Genomic DNA, 14,647 nt, shown 5'->3' on the forward strand with positions numbered 1-14,647 from the left:
TGTATGGTGCCTCCAATTGTAAAAGGGCTAAATAAGAAGAAAAAGTTATCTGTGCACTATCCAAATATTCCATCGGCAATACGTCCAGTTCCTCATGGAGAGGGGCTACCAATTCCTAAAGCACCAGAATCCTTCGTGGTTGAGTCAAGTGAGGAAGATCCTGAAGCGTGTAGTCACGTGCAGTTGTAAGAGATAGCCCTTTCCTCGAATACAAGAGAAAAGCCAAGAGAAGCAAAACCGACACAAACTGAAGACAAAACTAGTGAGAATCCTAAGTATTAAAATGATTCAACTTAGCTTATGGCTATAATTTTTCTTGGTAATCCTATGCAATATATTATGCCATTTAGGCTTTGTTATGTAGTCAATATCACTTGCTTTATATTTGTGGAAAGACATCTATCTATATAATTATTGTGCATTATGTAGTCATTACGCCTATAGTAGAAAACTTTCCGTTTACAGAAAAACTAGAGCCAATTGACAAATTTCATTGTTATATTTGAACTCAGAATGTAAAATTCATTAAGAAATGGATCCTTTTGTTTCCAAAACTGGCAAAAAATAAAAATTTGTTGAACAGTGTTATCAGCACAACGATGGAAAATCATACAAAAAATGATAATAAATTCACTTTAATTCCATTCTGTACCCTGAAATGACAGCGTGTGCGGAATCATCATCCCGTGGAACTACCCACTCATGATGTTGGCCTGGAAGACCGCCGCCTGCCTCGCCGCGGGGAACACAGTGGTCCTGAAGCCCGCCCAGGTGAGACTACCTGTGTGACCATAAAACAGAACAGAGGGCGCTCCCGCCTAGTGCTTTATCCTTAAAGCGGAGTTCCACCTGAAAAAAAAAATTAAAGTCAGCAGGTACAAAAACTGTAGCTGCTGACTTTTAAAATACAGACACTCACCTGTCCTCACCACGGCTGGTTTCACCGGCCGTCTTCTCTCCCCGGCGCCGCCATCTTCAGTGTGGGCACCCGGCTGTGACAGCTTGCGGCTTCACAGCCGGGTGCCCACTGCACATGTGCGAGAAGCGCTGCGCTTTGTGATTTGCCCCTTAGTCTTCTGGGACCTGTCACGTGACCCAGAAGACTACAGGGAGAGGGGGGGGGGAGAACAACGTCCGCCTAGGCAATCTCGGCGGAAGTGGGAGAGGGTATCTGGCAAATTCGGGTACCCGCTCCCCAAAGGTGCCAATCCTTAGAATGTCGCACCTGAAGTCGCACAGCTGTGAACCAGGGCTTTAATATTATCAGCAAGAAATAAATATGTTATTTTGTATCCAGCATTGCATATCGCTAGCTGTATTCAGGTCACATGACCTTTCCCCCTCATTTGCTGCAGGTGACCCCGCTAACGGCGCTGAAGTTCGCAGAGCTGACAGTAAAAGCCGGATTCCCCAAAGGAGTTGTGAATATCTTACCAGGAGCCGGTATGTGTTCTGTATAACTTACCAACAAACCCCAATCCTTACTTTGGGGGAGAGCAGGAATGGTGCAGGAGCAGGAATGGTACAGGAGCAGGAATGGTGCAGGAGCAGGAATGGTGCAGGAGCAGGAATGGACAGGAGCAGGAATGGTACAGGAGCAGGAATGGTACAGGAGCAGGAATGGTGCAGGAGTAGGAATGGTGCAGGAGCAGGAATGGTACAGGAGCAGGAATGGTACAGGAGCAGGAATGGTGCAGGAGTAGGAATGGTGCAGGAGCAGGAATGGTACAGGAGCAGGAATGGTGCAGGAGCAGGAATGGACAGGAGCAGGAATGGTGCAGGAGCAGGAATGGACAGGAGCAGGAATGGTGCAGGAGCAGGAATGGATAGGAGCAGGAATGGTACAGGAGCAGGAATGGTGCAGGAGCAGGAATGGACAGGAGCAGGAATGGTGCAGGAGCAGGAATGGTGCAGGAGCAGGATCCTTAAAGTGGTATTAAACCCAAAAGCAAACATTTATTGTATGTCGCAGCTTACCAATTCCTAGATGTGATGGCTGCATTCATTTTCTTTTTTAGGATTTCTATTTTCATCTTTTATTAAGCCAGCAAGTCTGCTTTTTTTCATAAGTTCAAGCTCTCCAGCAGAATGTATTAGTTTACATAGATGAGACAAACCATTTACCACTGACAGGAGTGATTAAAATGATCAGCTTTTAAAGTGATAGTTTTTTTTTTACCACTTGTCTACCGGGCACTTTTATCCCCTTCCTACCCAGGCCAATTTTCAGCTTTCAGCTCTGTTGCACCTTGAATGACAATTGCGCAGTCATGCAACACTTTACCCAAAGGAAATTTTTATAATTTTTTTGAGACAGATAGAGCTTTCTTTTGGTGGTATTGAGCACGCCATCACAGCCACAGCATGTGCACAGCTATGAGTGGCTGCATGTCTGTGTTCAGGTGGGCAGTTGGGGGTGGTGAATCCACGACTCAGCCGCATGTGTGAACCGACCCTGAAAAAGGGACTATTGGGAAACCAGCCAAGGGAATCATCAGTCCATTTATTTATGTAGTCATTATTTAAATAAATATTTCTGCTCTTTGTAGGGTCTCTGATTGGACAGCGACTTTCCGACCACCCCGATGTCAGGAAATTGGGGTTCACTGGCTCCACCCCTATAGGCAAGCAGATCATGAAAAGGTAAGTGAGGGGGGAGGGGCTGTAATAGTATAGACAATATATGAGGCAGGAGCAAAAAGCAAACGTGAAATTCTGCGTGAAACTGGATCGTTGTGAAAACAAGCTGGATCTTCATCTTTGGAGGGTTGAGCTCTTTGAAGGTCTTCCTGATCTCTCGTCATTGTCCAGTGATGTTCTTCCGCTCTTGAAGTGTGCGTGCCGCTCAAAACACCTCGAACGACATGCGGCATCACCGTAAAACTTACTGAATCACGTCAAGCATCTCTGTGGCAGATTTGCCCAGTTTCATGCAAAATTTCACATTTTGCTCTTTGTTCTAGCTTGCTGTCCATGATAAAATAGCAGACATGGTAAGGCACGTGGTCCGAAAAGCACCAGTTGCACAACTCCCAATGTACACAGGATCAGGGGCGGACTGACCATTTGGAAACTTGGGCACTGTCCGAGGGCCCAGGGTCAGTAGGGGGCCCCATGAGATGCCCCTGGTACCTTTTTCATAGGCTTTTTTGAGTTTGGGCAAGGACACAGGGGCCCCATGATCCCCTATTGCCCGAGGGCCCCATCAGTTGTCAGTCCACCCCTGCACAGGACGATGTCGTTTGGCACACTGACTTATGAAGGTTGGTGCTCCCTTTGACTGTGTGTGCTGCCATCTGTTGTCGTGTTACAAAACTAGTCTTGAACCTTTTGGATACCACCTCGTATACTATACTATTGTTTACTGCAATCGAATACTGACTGGTTGCTTGTAGTCAATTGGCGCTTTTCTTGTTGTTGTTGAAAAAGGTACCTAACAGGGCCGGACTGACCATTCGAATTCTCGGAAACTGCCTGAGGGCCCGGGGTCAAAAGGGGGCCCCATGAAATGCCCCTGGTACTTTTTATTAACTTTGTTTGAGTGTGGGCAAGGACATAGGGGCCCCATGATTCCCTATTGCCCCGGGGGCCCCATGAGTTGTCGGTCCGCCCCTGGTACCTAACTTAGATTGGATCCTGCATGGGTATGCAATGTTTGGTAGCATCTGCAACAAATGTGCCAATAGGGGCATCACACTTGACATTAATTCTTCATTTTGCAGTGAGCCTCACCTGTTTTCGCAGTGTGTGCTCTGGTGCATGACTGCCTATTGCGTTTGGGGTGCCATTAACAATGAATGGCTCACCAAATGCAGAAAGCAGTCATGCACCAGAGCACACACTGCACAAATGGGGGGGGGGGACTGACTAACTGCCAGTGACAGCCCCAGTGACACCAATACAGTGATCAGTGCTCATAAAAAGCACTGACACTGTACTAATGGCACTGGGCAGGAAGGGTTAACATGTGTGACAATCAAAGGGTTAACTGTGTGTTGTGTGTGGTTTACTAGGGAGACATGCTGCTGTGCAGAGAGATACAAAGCAGCATGTCCTTGCTAACAGGAGAGAGAATTGTGTTGTTTACACAGAGTCTCTCCCCTGTCAGCTTTACCCGACGATCGCCAAGTGCCGCCCGGGAATCACCAGCCAGGACCCGGTGATTGACATCCATAGCCGCCAATAGCGGCGCGGATAGGGCAGCACGCACGCTGCCTACCTGGAAATGTAATTCAGGTACTGTATCTGTATACGCGATTTTGCGCAGCCCTGCCGCCCTGTAGCAGTACTTCTGCTATAAGGCGGCGGGAAAGCAGTTAAAGGCTTAGTTGGTCGAATTTCGAAATCAATGCTGGCACCATCGGATTACAAAAAAATGCACAACATTTGCGATTTTCTAAAGAAAATTCGTACAAAATTCGACTCGTGTATGGTCTGCAATAACATGTGGGCGATCAAAGGGTTTACTGTGTGCTGTGTGTGTTTTACTAGGGAGACATGCTGCTGTGCAGAGAGATACAAAGCAGCATGACCTTGCTTACAGGAGAGAGAATTGTGTTGTTTACACACAGGTCTCTCCCCTGTCAGCTTTACCCGACGATCGCCAAGTGCCGGCCGGCACCCAGTGATTGACATCCCTAGCCGCCAATAGCGGCGCGGATAGGGCAGCACGCATGCTCCCTACCTGGAAATGTAATTCACGTACTGTATATGTATACATGATTTTGCGCAGCCCTGCCACACTGTAGCAGTACTTCTGCTATAAGGCGGTGGGAAAGCAGTAAAAGGCTTAGTTGGTCAAATTTCGACATCAATGTTGGCACCATCGGATTACAAAAACACACAAAATTTGCGATTTTCTAAAGAAAATTCCTACAAAATTTGACTTGTGTATGGCCTGCATTACACAACATAATGTCTATATGCAACCAGTATATTTTGTCTTCTCCTCCAGCTGTGCGGTGAGCAATGTGAAGAAAGTATCCCTGGAGCTGGGTGGGAAGTCCCCCCTTATCATCTTCACAGACTGCGACTTGGACAAGGCCGTCCGAATGGTGAGACTTTACTCTCGCCATACACTTTACAATCTGGACCAATCTCTGTACAATCAATCTTAGATTTACCAAATCTAGGTAATCAGAGGACCTACCTAAACTGTCCAATCAATTTGTATCCAATCAGGCAGACCTGTGCAATACATTGTTGTTTTTAGATGTACAGTCATGGCCGAAATTGTTGGCACCCTTGATATTTTTCCTGAAAATCAAGTATTTCACACAAAAAAGGTATTGCATTAACACATGTTTTGCTATACACATGTTTATTCCCTTTGTATGTATTGGAACAAATATAAAACAGAGGCAGAAAAGCAAATATGACATAATGTCACACAAAACCCCAAAAATGGGCTGGACAAAAGTATTGGCACCCTTAACTTAATATTTGGTTGCACACCCTTTGGAAAACATAACTGAAATCAGTCGCTTCCTATAACCATCAATAAGCTTCTGACACCTCTCACCCGGAATTTTGGACCACTCTTCCTTTGCAAACAGCTCCAGGTCTCTCTTATTGGAAGGACACCTTTTCCCAACAGCAATTTTAAGATCTCTCCACAGGTGTTCAATGGGATTTAGATCTGGGCTCATTGCTGGCCACTTCAGAACTCTCCAGCGCTTCTTTGCCATCCATTTCTGAGTGCTTTTTGACGTATGTTTGGGGTCATTGTCCTGCTGGAAGACCCAGGATCTTGGACGCAAACCCAGCTTTCTGACACTGGGCCCTACAGTGCGACCCAAAATCCTTTGGTAATCCTCAGATTTCATGATGCCTTGCACACAGTCAAGGCACCCAGTGCCAGAGGCAGCAAAACAACCCCAAAACATCATTGAACCTCCACCATATTTTACCGTAGGTACTGTGTTTTGTTCTTTGTAGGCCTCATTCCGTTTTCGGTAAACAGTAGAATGATGTGCTTTACCGAAAAGCTCTATCTTGGTCTCATCTGTCCACAAGACGTTTTCCCAGAAGGCTTTTGGCTTACTCAAGTACATTTTGGCAAACTGTAGTCTTGCTTTTTTATGTCTCTGTGTCAGCAGTGGGGTCCTCCTGGGTCTCCTGCCATAGCGTTTCATTTCATTTAAATGTCGACGGATAGTTCGCGCTGACACTGATGCTCCCTGAGCCTGCAGGACAGCTTGAATGTCTTTGGAACATGTTTGGGGCTGCTTATCCACCATCCGGACTATTCTGCGTTGCAATCTTTCATCAATTTTCCTCATCCGTCCACGACCAGGGAGATTAGCTACAGTGCCATGGGTTGCAAACTTCTTGATAATGTTGCGCACTGTGGACAAAGGCAAATCTAGTTCTCTGGAGATGGACTTGTAACCTTGAGATTGTTGATATTTTGCCACAATTTTGGTTCTCAGGTCCTCAGACAGTTCTCGTCTCCTCTTTCTGTTGTCCATGCTTAGTGTGGCACAGACAGACACACAATGCAAAGGTTAAGTGAACGTCTCTCCTTTTTATCTGCTTTCAGGTGTGATTTCTATATTGCCCACACCTGTTACTTGCCCCAGGTGAGTTTACAGGAGCATCACATGCTTGTAACATTCTTATTTATCCGCAGTTGTGAAAGGGTGCCAATACTTTTGTCCAGCCCATTTTTGGAGGTTTGTGTGACATTATGTCGAATTTGCTTTCTTTCCTCCCTTTTTTTGTTTTGTCCCAATACACACAAAGGGAATAAACATGTGTATAGCAAAACATGTGTTAATGCAATACGTTTCGTGAGAAATACATGATTTCCTGGAGAAATATCAAGGGTGCCAACAATTTCGGCCATGACTGTAAAGGAAATTGTACAGAAGGATTGTAAGGTGTGTGGTGTATTGTTCTATATATAAGCACGGCAGCCATGTTTGATCGTTATCCCTGCAGGCTCTGCTTCCTGCACAGTGACACGGTGGTTGTACTTCACTGCTCCTTGTACAAGATAAAAGCCAAGCACTCCCTGTGTGGCTGATATCGGATCTCAGCAGCTGCTATAGTGCAGAAACCCAAGATCAATAATGCAATATATTGCAGCTTACCAGTCCTTACATATGGAGGCTGCATTAGTTTTCTTTTTTCATTTTTTTCCTTTATATTTACCAAATAATCCTGCCAGTAACACACTACCTGTTCTTGGGTGACAACCCTCACCAATTGTACAATATCTATAGAGAAACGTTGTCACTCTAGAACAGGACTATAGAACATCTTCCCCTCTTCTCTCCATCATAACATAAGGGGAGGTGTTCTGTAGTAGAGAGAGAGAAGCGAAAGAGAGGAGGGGGGTGAGAGGAGAGAGAGAAAGAGAGGAGAGAGAGAGAGGGGAGAGAGGAAGAGAGAGGAGAGAGAAGAGAAAGAGAGAGAGAGGAGACAGAGAGAGAGAGGGGGGGTGAGAGGAGAGGGGGGGGGTGAGCGGAGAGAGAGGGGGGGGTGAAAGGAGAGAGGAGAGAGAGAGGGGGAGAGAGAGGAAAGAGAGGAGAGAGAGGGGATGAGGGGAGAGAGAGAAAGAGAGGAGAGAGAAGAAAAAGAGAGAGGGAGACAGAGAGAAGAGAGAGAGAGGAGAGAGGGGGGTGAGAGGAGAGAGAGAAGAGAGAGAAAGAGAGAGAGGGAGGGGTGAGAGGACAGAGAGACAGGAGAGAGAGAGCGAGGAGGGGGGAGAGAGAGAGAGATGGGGGGAGAGAGAGACGGAGAGAGAGAGGGAGAAAAGAGAGAGGAGAGGGAGAGAGCAATGCAACTGGTAACAATCAGTACATGCAGAGAACACAGGAAGTTGTTAGCTCACAAGATTTCTGGCAGGATCTTATTTCCTATTTTTTTTTTTTATAGATATAACAAAATGCTTTTATCGGTATATTGGTAGAACAGCCAAAAAAGAGCAAATAATTCATTGCTATGTTTTATATATACATGTTTACATTTAGATGTACATTTATTTATGGCATTTAGTTTATTGTGTTGTATTTATTTAGATGTATATTTAGATTTAAATGTGTTAACTGTATTTATTTTTTAATTTAATTTAGATTTGCGTGTATTTCATCTCTTTAGATTTTCATATATTTATTTTTGCCGTCAATTTACGCAGCACTTTACATATATATTGTACATTCACATCAGTCCCTAACCCTCAAGGGGCGTACAATCTAAGGTCCCTAACTCACATCCATACATACACATACTAGGGACAATTTACACAGGATCCAATTCACCTACCAGCATGTCTTTGGAGTGTGGGAGGAAACCGGAGAACCCAGAGAAGGCCTGTGCAGGCACAGGGAGAACATGCAAACTCCAGGCAGGTGGTGCCATGCTTGGGATTTGAATCAACGACCTGAGTACTGCCAGGCAGAAGAGCTAACCATTTACATCATTACACATAGACGTACATTTACGGTAGTCCTGGTTCACACTGATCAGAATTGTCATACAATTTGACCGTTCAAATCACATGATAAATCGCATGCAATGATCAGCAATAGAACTGTTCTAATCGGTGCGACTCCAACTTTGTTTAGAAAAGTAGCTCCTGCACTACTTTTCCAAATTTTGGGTGTGACTTGCATTGACATCTGTGGATGAAGTCACACAGATGTCTATGAAGTTGCACCCGAAGTCGCACTGCCATCCCAATCAGATCCAGTGTGAACCAGGGCTTATTGTTTTTGTATAGATTTATTTATTTTATTTTGTTTTACATTTCGATTTAGATTTGCATCAATTTATTTATATTTTGATATATACTGTAAATACACAAACATACAGACACATACATACATACATAATACATAATAAATACATACATTAATATATAATAAATATAAAATGTTAAATATATGCATAAATAAATATATATCTTATTATTACACAGGATTTATATAGCGCCAACGGTTTGCTCAGCACTGTACAATATAGAGGGAGACAAAAAATAGCAATACAGTTCGATACAAGAGGGATTTGAGGGCCTGATCCTTGGAGCTTACAATCTAGGAGGTATATATATATATATATATATATATATATATACAGATATAGATAGATATACTGTATACATTCATACATATAAATACAAAAGTATAAATATAAAAATACACTATACATGCTTAAATACATACAATAATATATAATAAATATAAAATGTTAAATATATGCATAAATAAATATATATATATTATTATTCAGGATTTATATACCGCCAACGGTTTGCTCAGCACTTTACATTATAGTGGGAGACAATACGGCAACAATACAGTTCAATACAAGAGGGATAGGAGGGCCTTATCCTGGGAGCTTACAATCTAGGAGGTATATATATATATATATACAGTGGGGATCGAAAGTTTGGGCACCCCAGCTAAAAATTTGTATTAATGTGCATAAAGAAGCCAAGGAAAGATGGAAAATCTCCAAAAGGCATCAAATTACAGATTAGACATTCTTATAATATGTCAACAAAAGTTAGATTTTATTTCCATCATTTACACTTTCAAAATAACAGAAAACAAAAAAATGGCGTCTGCAAAAGTTTGGGCACCCTGCAGAGTTAATATCTTGTACTGCCCCCTTTGGCAAGTATCACAGCTTGTAAACGCTTTTTGTAGCCAGCCAAGAGTCTTTCAATTCTTGTTTGAGGTATCTTTGCCCATTCTTCCTTACAAAAGTCTTCCAGTTCTTTGAGATTTCTGGGCTGTCTGTCACGCACTGCTCTTTTAAGGTCTATCCATAGATTTTCAATTATGTTGAGGTCAGGAGATTGTGAAGGCCATGGCAAAACCTTCAGTTTACGCCTCTTGATGTAATCCCCCGTGGATTTCGAGGTGTGTTTAGGATCATTATCCATTTGTAGAAGCCATCCTCTCTTTAACTTCAGCTTTTTCACAGATGGCATCAAGTTACCATCCAAAATTTGCTGAAATTTTATTGAATCCATTTTTCCTTCTACTCGTGAGATGTTCCCTGTGCCACTGGCTGCAACACAACCCCAAAGCACGATTGATCCAACCCCATGCTTAACAGTTGGACAGAGGTTCTTTTCATTCAATTCTGTGCCCCTTCTTCTCCAAACGTACCTTTGCTCATTCCGGCCAAAAAGTTCAATTTTAACCTCATCGGTCCACAGAACTTGTTTCCAAAATGCATCAGGCTTGTCTATATGTTCATTTGCAAAGTTCAAACGATGATTTTTGTGGTGAGGACGTAGAACAGGTTTTCTTCTGATGACTCTTCCATGAAGACCATATTTGTACAAGTATCTCTTTATAGTGGAATAGTGTACCACAACTCCAGTGTCTGCCAGATCTTTCTGGAGGGATCGTGCAGTCAAATGTGGGTTTTGAATTGTTTTTCTCACAATCCTGCGAGCTGTTCTGTCTGATATTTTTCTTGGTCTTCCAGATCTTGCTTTAACTTCCACTGTTCCTGATGACTGCCATTTCTTAATTACATTCCGAACAGAGGATATTGACATCTGAAAACGCTTTGCTATCTTCTTATAGTCTTCTCTAGCTTTGTGAGCGTCAACTATTTTCAGTTTCTGTTTTCTAGACAACTGCTTAGAAGAACCCATGGTGCTGATTGTTGGGGCAAGGTCAGATGAGTCTGGGCATTTAAAACCTTTGAGATTGACATCACCTGGTCTTCCCAGACGATGATTGAGAACAATCCATGACACTGGCAGGTCTCAGCTTGGCAAAGGGGGCAGTGCATGCTATAAATTCTGCAGGGTGCCCAAACTTTTGCAGACGCCATTTTTTTGTTTTCTGTTATTTTGAAAGTGTAAATGATGGAAATAAAATCTAACTTTTGATGACATATTATAAGAATGTCTAATCTTTAATTTGATGCCTTTTGGTGACTTTTCCATCTTTCCTTGGCTTAATACAAATTTTTAGCTGGGGTGCCCAAACTTTCGATCCCCACTGTATGTATATATATATATATATATATATATATATACACAGACATAGATAGATATACTGTAAACATTCATACATATAAATACGAAAATATAAATTTAAAAATATACAATACATACATAGATAGAAATATAATACATTCATACATACATATAAATATAAAAATATACTATACATACTTAAATACATACAATAATATATAATAAATATAAAATGTTAAATATATGCATATATATATATATATATATATATATATATATATATATATATATATATAGTACAGATAGATATACTGTATAATGCATACATACATAGAAATATAAAAATATACTATACATATATACATACTTAGAAATATAATACATACATAAATACATACATACATATATAAATATAGAAATAAATATATTCTAAATGAAAAAAATTATATATATAAACCTTATAACTCAACCTTTAAATGATGTGTAAAATAGATCACTCCAAGAACACCACTTAGATTAAATCATTGCGCCTATGTGCATAAATGTTGATATATAGAGTATGATGGGTGCTGCTATTATAAATCCACTGCAACTAATATCAAAATTGTGATAAATAAACAAATAAAACCACAAATAATAGCGCAACCCTAATACCTTGCAGTGTTATTTGTGGTTTAATTTATTTATCACAATTTTGATATATATATAATGCAATGATAGTGACTAATTTACAAATCTTTTATCTCTCTTCTCCTGTAGGGAATGAGTTCCGTCTTCTTCAACAAGGGGGAGAATTGTATTGCAGCCGGAAGACTGTTCGTAGAGTCGTCTATTCATGATGAGTTTGTGCGGAGAGCGGTGAGTGACGATGATAATGACCCCCCAGAAGGGGCGAGTGCAGGATTGGAAGGAGATGCAGACATTGGTGACCATCAGATAGAAATTCATGAAGAAGCAAACTGAACCGTGTGCACAAATGACTACATGTGTCTCTAGGAGCCAGGAAGCAGATGCCGCTGTCAGGACCTCTGTAGGACACCAGAAACAAACCTGGAAATCCTGGAGTGCATGGTCTGCACAGGACCGGAAGTAACGTCACACCTGAGAGGCCGCCACGTGGGGAGCGTAGCTACAACGCGAGCTTCAAGCCCGGCTTGAGAAAGGAAGTTATGCTCCGAAACATGCAGCCATGCACCCCAAACTGTAGCCCCCCCCCCAGGTGTGACATCACTTCCGGTCCTGCACAGTCCATGCACTCCACAGTGGCTAAAGGATTCCCGGTTTTGTTTCTGGTGTCCTACACAGGTCCTGACAGCGGCATCTGCGTCCTGGCTTCTGAAGACACACTGAGGTCAACAGCTGACCGCACTGGGCGGATGCCATGCTCTTATCTTTATGCATTTTGTGAGTTGCCACTTGTGATTTTGAGGTCTTTTCCTATATACTACACAGTTGCCGCCCTCTGCTGTTTCCTTTATATATTGTAAAGATTACTTCAGTCTCATTGAGAAACTGCCACGGATTTCTTTGGACCTATGGACTCCTACACCTCCACAGCACATTCATGTGTATGATTATGTTGTAGCCAGGGTGCTAGGGGTAACCCTGGATTCTGAACTATCCTTTCAGGCCCACATCCAATCCCTGTCCAAATCATACCGCCTCAACCTCCGCAACATCTCCAGAATACGCCCCTTTTTAACTAATGACACCACAAAGCTCCTAATTCACTCCCTGGTCATCTCTCGTCTCGATTACTGCAACTCCCTCCTCATTGCCTTACCTTTACATAGGCCACACCCCCCTCCAGTCCATCATGAATACTGCTGCCAGGATCATCCACCTTATTAACCATTCAGTGTCTGCTACTCCTCTCTGCCAATCCCTCCACTGGCCTCCAGTCAGTGTCCTCCACCCCTCTCTGCCAATCCCTCCACTGGCCTCCAATCAGTGTCCTCCACCCCTCTCAGCCAATCCCTCCACTGGCCTCCAATCAGTGTCCTCCACCCCTCTCTGCCAATCCCTCCACTGGCCTCCACTTAGTGTCCTCCGCCCCTCTCTGCCAATTCCTCCACTGGCCTCCACTCAGTGTCCTCCGCCCCTCTCTGCCAATCCCTCCACTGGCCTCCACTCAGTGTCCTCCATCCCTCTCTGCCAATCCCTCCACTGGCCTCCACTCAGTGTCCTCCACCCCTCTCTGCCAATCCCTCCACTGGCTTCCAATCAGTGTCCTCCACCCCTCTCTGCCAATCCCTCCACTGGCCTCCAATCAGTGTCCTCCACCCCTCTCTGCCAATCCCTCTACTGGCTTCCAATCAGTGTCCTCCCCCCCTCTCTGCCAATCCCTCCACTGACCTCAAATCTGTGTCCTCCCCCCCTCTCTGCCAATCCCTCCACTGGCTGCCACTCAGTGTCCTCCACCCCTCTCTGCCAATCCCTCCACTGGCCTCCAATCAGTGTCCTCCCCCCCTCTCTGCCAATCCCTCCACTGGCCTCCAATCAGTGTCCTCCACCCCTCTCTGCCAATCCCTCTACTGACCTCCAATCAGTGCCCCCCCCCTCTCTGCCAATCCCTCCACTGGCTTCCACTCACCCAACTAATAAAATTCAAAGTACTAACAACAACTTACAAAGCCATCCACAACTCTGCCCCCAGCTACATAACCAACCTGGTCTCAAAATATCAACCAAACCACTCTCTTCGATCTTCCCAAGACCTTCTGCTCTCTAGTTCCCCTGTCACTTCCTTTCACGCTTGCCTCCAAGACTTCTCCCGAACTTCTCCCATCCTATGGAACTCCCTACCCCAATCTGTCCAACTATCTCCTAATCTATCCACCTTTAGACTATCCCTGAGTTCTCTTCTCTTTAAAGAAGTCTATCCTGCTTCTACCTAGTAAACCGCCATGTATTTCCTCCATCAGCTCATCCCCCCCACAGCTATTACCTTTTGTATCACTCCACCCTCCCTCCTAGATTGTAAGCTCTAACGAGCCGTCCCTCTGCTTCCTCTTGTACCAAATTGTATTGTAACTGTCTACCTTCATTTTGCAAAGCGCTGAACAAACTGTTGGTGATATATAAATCCTGTATAATAATAACAACAATAGTAATAATAAAAGCAGTCTGAAGTCTGGACCCATCACATAAATCACTGAGACACTGCTCACACTGTTGGCGCTATATAAATGCAATGCTGCCTCAATGCAATGCATGTTAATGTGAGTGTATTAATCCACTGAAACTGAACACACAAGTGTGGCTAGGCCCTTAGGCCCCATGTACATGGGTGTTGTATGCATGCATTTGACATATGCACATCAAATCAACAGATCCCAATTCCATGTTTTTTCTTTCCAGGTTGAAGAGGTGAAGAAGATGAAGATCGGGGACCCTCTGGACAGGTCTACAGACCACGGCCCTCAGAATCACAAAGCCCATTTGGATAAACTCCTCGAATATTGCGAAATTGGCATGAAAGAGGGAGCCACACTGGTATATGGAGGGAAGCAAGTTCCTAGACCAGGTACGCTGATACCAACTAATAGAGCGGTCCCAGCAAGGGGCGTATTTGCCACAAGGCAAACAAGGCATTTGCCTATGGCGGCATTTTTCAGGGGGGCAGCAGCCCCCCCCCCCGAAAGGTCTAATATTACTTTGCATCACCCACTGCACACCAGCTGAAATTTCAGATCAGGA

General features: G+C 43.7%; 1 protein-coding gene across 1 annotated transcript in view; it reads left to right on the top strand.

Moving 5' to 3' along the window:
• The window catches only part of LOC149467092 (cytosolic 10-formyltetrahydrofolate dehydrogenase), a 78,084-nt gene that overhangs the window by 43,969 nt on the left and 19,468 nt on the right, over positions 1-14,647 (top strand). The window contains exons 15-20 of the mRNA XM_089672288.1: positions 666-771; positions 1,356-1,443; positions 2,550-2,643; positions 4,955-5,054; positions 11,708-11,806; positions 14,309-14,474. Coding sequence (XP_089528414.1) covers positions 666-771; positions 1,356-1,443; positions 2,550-2,643; positions 4,955-5,054; positions 11,708-11,806; positions 14,309-14,474 — 653 coding nt within the window. The remainder of the gene's footprint in view (positions 1-665; positions 772-1,355; positions 1,444-2,549; positions 2,644-4,954; positions 5,055-11,707; positions 11,807-14,308; positions 14,475-14,647) is intronic.

This window comes from Staurois parvus, unplaced genomic scaffold (assembly GCF_062004578.1).
Source record: "Staurois parvus isolate SC_StPar_1 unplaced genomic scaffold, SC_StPar_1.0 ptg000124l, whole genome shotgun sequence".
NCBI classification, from domain to species: Eukaryota; Metazoa; Chordata; class Amphibia; order Anura; family Ranidae; genus Staurois; species Staurois parvus.